This window comes from Watersipora subatra, chromosome 10, assembly GCF_963576615.1.
Source record: "Watersipora subatra chromosome 10, tzWatSuba1.1, whole genome shotgun sequence".
NCBI classification, from domain to species: Eukaryota; Metazoa; Bryozoa; class Gymnolaemata; order Cheilostomatida; family Watersiporidae; genus Watersipora; species Watersipora subatra.
The window spans coordinates 27481184-27487183 of record NC_088717.1 but is presented as its reverse complement, the minus strand read 5'-3'; the positions used below and the strand labels follow the sequence as shown (position 1 = coordinate 27487183).

At 37.4% G+C, this 6000-nt stretch overlaps 1 protein-coding gene across 1 annotated transcript in view; it reads right to left on the bottom strand.

Annotated features, from left to right (window-relative positions):
• Nucleotides 1-1001: 1001 nt before the first annotated feature.
• Nucleotides 1002-6000, bottom strand: part of LOC137405879 (ATP-binding cassette sub-family C member 5-like) — a 50171-nt gene continuing 45172 nt past the window's right edge. The window contains exons 28-32 of the mRNA XM_068092319.1: nucleotides 5439-5628; nucleotides 3950-4109; nucleotides 3577-3797; nucleotides 1784-1920; nucleotides 1002-1680 (exon numbers count right to left, since the gene is read on the bottom strand). Coding sequence (XP_067948420.1) covers nucleotides 1558-1680; nucleotides 1784-1920; nucleotides 3577-3797; nucleotides 3950-4109; nucleotides 5439-5628 — 831 coding nt within the window. The 3' untranslated portion in view covers nucleotides 1002-1557. The remainder of the gene's footprint in view (nucleotides 1681-1783; nucleotides 1921-3576; nucleotides 3798-3949; nucleotides 4110-5438; nucleotides 5629-6000) is intronic.

Below are 6000 nucleotides of genomic sequence, written 5' to 3'. Positions count from 1 at the left end.
TAACCCATAGTTTTATGTAAATATGTAAGGGTCTCAATATTAATGCAGGGTGGGCACCAACATTTACCAGATTGTCTGGATTCCCTTAACCATTAACGACCTGTGTGTTCAGTGCTGATATTCCTGTCCAAACCAATGGACTCGGAACGTGACTAAAACAGTCATGCCAAAATTATGCCTCTTACAAATTTTTTTCTAGTTTATTATAACGTGAGATGCAATGATAGCTAATATTTTAAATCACACTTGAAAAGCAATTCTGCCTAAATTAGGCAAACTGCTAATTTTATTGCGCCATAAACTGATGGTTTGTTATGGTTTAACAACAATCAGAATCCATTAACTCATGACAGTTTGATTGCATACTGAAAAATAGAATATTATAAAAATCCTCAGACTCTAAGCATTGTGCGAAATATTGTTATTGGTTGAACGAATCAAAAGCTGCTTATTGTGGCTCAATCTAGCATGAAGAAAGTAGAGCCAGACCTTTTAAGTAGAAACTGATGAATATTTGCAACTAAAACAACCTGTTCTTTGCTGTCTTATTGCAACAGCGCCGATGTCAGCTGCTTAGTAGTGTTGCCATTTTTAATTTACAAGGCTGGCCAATGGTGAATGACCACCTAATGGCCTTTACTCCGATGTTTGTTTCTATGAGACCAAGCCGCCGGGGCTACCTTCTGTGACCATTTGCTTTCCACTTCAACACAAAGTTTACCATAACGCTTCTACATCTAATAAACTGCAGGAGTCTCTTACTTCTTAAAGGCATAAACTGGTGCTGCCTTTAGGTCAAATTACTCTCACAAAAATGAAATTATGCTTTTCTCATTTTTGGAAAAATCTTTGAAATTTCCCTGAACTAAGTTGTCATGGAATAGACCAATTTACGGGGTCATGTGGAGCCACGTGACACAGCATCCTAAAAACGAAGCTAAAAGACTCGAGACAATTTATGACCACTGGAGTGACCAGAAGATGTAAATATGTCAGCAGAATACGTTGAACACATCAGCAGAATATATTGAACACAAAGAGAGGAAAACGTAACGTGTAAATGTAGTAAGCAGAAACTCTGCTGCTCTTAGAATGATAAATGAGAGAAATTAGACAAACATACTAACATAATTGTACAGCAGTATGTATTATATATAATACATATATATATATATTATACAATAGACATTAGAGTTTTGAGAGAGATGCCCTGATACAGTAATGATTGATTGGATGAAGAGCGGCCGAGCGAACGAGTATACGTCATAATCTATAGCGATCTTTGCACAGTGAGTGGATATGAGTTTAGTCAAAGTTTGACTTTAAAAGTTTAGCCGATTTGTGAACAGATATGCAGAAACTGACATGCTACACTCGATTATGTAAACATTAAACTAAAGCGAATACCGTGATAAGCAAATGTAGTGTCTGCTGAGTAAAAGTTCTACATCAAAGTTTTTTTTCTAGGATGTACTTTGATATGGTTTATGAGGATACACCATTTCAATAGAAACAAACTTGAAAAACACTCAATGGAATGGAAGAAGTGAAGAAATCTCAGGACGATTTATTTCCACCATCCATAGCTTGCTGCTTCTGCGACTCCTGCACAGACATCATCTGAGCAAATATGGACTCTGGATCAGCTAATAGGTTTTCCGGCGCGTCAAATTCCATCACCTAAAGAGTGCCAAGTTAAGGTCAGTCAGACAAGCTGTCATCGTAGCCCATGTATAAATACATACGATTATGCATACTCTTAAATATAAATGCGCATGCTTACCTTGCCATCGTCCAAGACTAGAATTTTATCTGAAGTGGCTACAGTGTTTAGCCTGTGAGCTATAGTAAACATAGTACAATCAGCGAATGCTTCTTTGATAGTCTCCTGTATAAGTGCATCTGTCTCTGTGTCAATGGCTGAAAATATAGCAGACACTTGTCTGTGTATGTCAAAGTAGAAGCTATTCTTTAATAGCTGGAAAACTGTAAGAGAGCTGTTTGCAACAAAAATCTTTACAATGATACGAGCCACCCTGTTATGAGATATGTCCGTCCATCGCCATGCAAAGAGCGTTAGGAAGAAATATTGCAATGTACAGAAATCACGCCTGGATTCATAGGCAAGCGCTCTACACCTAGACCAAACACGCACTTGATCACCTTTCGCCATCTAAGAATAATTGTGTGCTTACTTATTACATATGACAATCTCTCACAGCGCATGGGACAACCAGCGGATTAGTGGAGAATAAAGATATGAAGTAGCGAGGTCATTTCTTTACGATGAAATGTAAGAGAGAATAAGAATGTGGATGATTAGTCATTCATATACTGGAAATCTACATACGACACCGAAACGAAACACTGCAAATCTTAACAGTTGACAGAGTGTCGCCTATGCCACAGTTTTATAATTTATGGCATTTTCATCAGCGATAATGACAACTTCACAAAAAATAGAACGAATGCACGGTAGCCATATAGCTGTTTTCACAAAGTTTAACCCTTCAACTGCTGCATTACATGTTGCACAAAGTGCCTCAGTGCCATTACCAATGCATTCGTTTTACTCAAAAATGCTGCAATTTGTTTTGGCTCTTGCTTTGTTATCACTGTTTCTAGCTAGCCCAACCTAAATATGTTTCTACTGTGACTACATCAGGTTTTTAGATATTTTGTGAATATACTACGAGCAATCACCAGTTATGTTTCATACACATGTAGATTCTGAGCCACTACGGATTCGCCGAAATGCAAAAATGGCACTCGGGTCATGTAAGCGACTGTGCAGAAATGCGAAAATGGGAAAATGCGAACTGGGGCTATGCGAAGATAACATTCACCCAAAGGGTAAATGTTTCTTTTAACTGGTGCTCCACTCTCTCTTCTACTTTAAAAACCATGGAAAATATTTAAAAGCCTAAAATCAAGCCAGCCACCAGAAGATTTAATCGCAAAATAAATTTCCATAAATGGGTAGAACCTATATTTATCTTGTATCCATTTGATAAAGACAATATGAAGAGTAGAAACCTTTGATTGACAAGCAGAGCTCACTAACAATGCTCCTGTGTTTTAGGGCTGCAGATTTGCAAGTAAACATCTTCACTATTGCTAGAAACGAATCAGCTGACAAACAAAAATTGTATGAACAAGCAACTACCTGATCTCTACGGTATAAACATTGGTATAAACATTAACTTTGTAGTTAATGCATTTCACATGCATATAGTTATGATGATTAGTACGCTGGTAGTCCGTGCGCCATAAAGATCGTCATGTGTAATAACTATGTTCACAATTATTCTGTAACACAAAAGGTCGTCCACGTGTGTAGATGGTGGTATGTCTAGCTGCTAAGCCGAACAACCGAGTTTGATTGCCGCGCGATGCATTTTTTCCAACCCTCTAAACGCAGCTACAGATGGATGGCCACAGCTATTATTATAGTAACAATTATAGAAAATGTTTTTGCTATGCTCTGTAGACATTGGCTGCTGAGTTGAAAACAAACATCATTTAAGCAGGTGCTCAATCAGAACACACACATGACCACATGAAACTTTGACATACCAGCAGTTGCCTCGTCTAAAAGCAAAATTTTGCTGTGTCTAAGAAGAGCTCTGGCCATACACAGGAGTTGTCTTTCACCGACTGAGAAGTTCTCTCCATTCTCAACAATATTAGCATCTAGCTGACCGTCTAGAGACAAGATTGTGTTCTTGACATGACATTTCTCAAGAGCTGACCAGAGTTCAGCGTCTGTATATGCCTTGAATGGATCAAGGTTATATCTGCAATAGATTGAAGAAACTTTAGACTTATGAGGTTAACCACAAAAACCTATCGATGAGAGCTAGATGCAGTTTTCTTGAATTTCGGTTTAGCAGGAACATATTTGTGGTTGAAATAATTATAAATTACTGAATAGATGAAGTCAACTTACCTAACAGTTCCAACAAAAAGAACTGGGTCCTGAGGTATAATAGAAAGTTTAGATCGGAGGTCTTCAAGCCCTATTCTGCTGATATCCACCCCATCTATCACGATGCTGCCATTTGCCAATTCCATCATACGGAATAGAGCCATGCCGATTGATGATTTACCTGTAGTAGTAAACAATGTCATATAAGATGTTGAGAACGTTCAACCCTTTTGCTACCCTTTCTATTGAGCTCATACGGCTGAAAATCGCCCAGCGTACCGAGCCTGTCAGAAAGAACTTTCATCGTTTGTTATGATTACGAGAAAGCTGAGCTAACTTACCTCCAACTGGTCGTAAATCTCTAAATAAATATGCAGTGGAAAACTGGAAAACTGAAAAAGATCTCTGCAAGTTGATATTTATTGCTTGAAATTTTTGAAAATTTCTTGAAAAATTTGAAATCTTATAGACTGCACTGCAAAAAGTTGAGCTCTCAAGTTTTTATTTCATTATTTTAAATTAGAAGGCATATTTGAAGGCATATCTTTAACAACTTTGTAAAAAACTCATTGCACTCAATGGTATGTTTACTACAGTTTGCAAAAAACAACGGCCTATTATGTGCAGTAAACAATGAGTTATTAGCATCGATCCACCGGAAGCCGATTTTGGATAATGGCAATGATCGTTTCAAAAAATAATTTTAACATATGCTACAAGCTCTAAGTCGAACATTAATAATCTATTAAATGCTACAGTTTTACATTTAAAAACAATAGACAAACAATATATATATTACATGCAAATACGCACATATTTAAAACAAAAATCTTTGTATCATTTGCTCGGCCAGTTGTGTTCTCATTGTTGCATTTGAATGTAACCATTTTCTAATGATCACCTTCTCGCTGTTTAATACGTTCCACAGTATCTGCCGACCTCAACTCTTCTTCTGCACTGCTCAACTAGTCGATATTAGCGCTCAGTTTTTTCCGCAGAGCAAAACTTTTATGCGTTGCCATTTACAAAACATATGTTTCGCGTAAATAAAGTGAAACTTCTTATCACATGTACAGCATGCGTACAAAGCTTGCCCATGCATACAAAGCACAAATTTTAACCTCCAAATAGTAGGAAATATCCTGTCATAAATACTCAAACTAAAAATTGTTTATTAAAATGCAAATTTACAAACAAATCATAGGATTTTAAAAAGATCTACCGAAGACTGAATTTATACAGGTTTAGATGGGTTTGGTACGCTGAGACAAGTCCCTTACTATAATATAACAAGGGTATATGGAAAGGGTTTGTAAGCTCTTAGGCACTGTATTTACTTCCATTCTTCTTTGGAGCTGCCTTTCCCATTCGCTGTTTATTACTTGAGCAATCTGTATGCTCAATGCTAATTGCATTTGTTCAAGCTCCACCAACTACTCTTCAGTCTCCTTGGAGCAAGCGAAGAGCAGATAATCCCCTACATCATGAATTATGTAAAAGAACTGATTACCTGAACCAGTCCTGCCAACGATACCAATCTTTTCCTGAGCTGCAATATCCAGACTTATGCCCTTGAGTACAAGAGGAAGTCCATCCCTGTATCGCATTTCGACCTTGTTGAACTTGACAGCCCCTTCCCTTGGCCAGCTACTATCAGGCCGGCAATCTTCTACAATCGCTGGGGACTCAGATTCCAAGTTCTGAAAAAGAAAGATACCATATTCATGGCCATGCATAAATCTATCAAGGAAGATGACCATTCACAAATGTAACAGCATGAACAGTCACATATATAGCAGAAGAGAATTCTATCTACAACTGTAACAGTCAAAACAACCATCCACAAATGTAACAGTGGAAACGATCACACATGAATATAATTGGTGAGACAGCTTTTCACGATATAATAAGGAAACCGCCATTAACAAAATTACTGGGGAGATAATTGCTTTGAGCACCTTGACTGCCGAATATATAAACTTGATAGCCTGATAACTTAAATGTTTCAGGAAGAGAATGCATGGGCGACTAATACCCAAAACATAACATCAACTGTTACATATATTTATAGA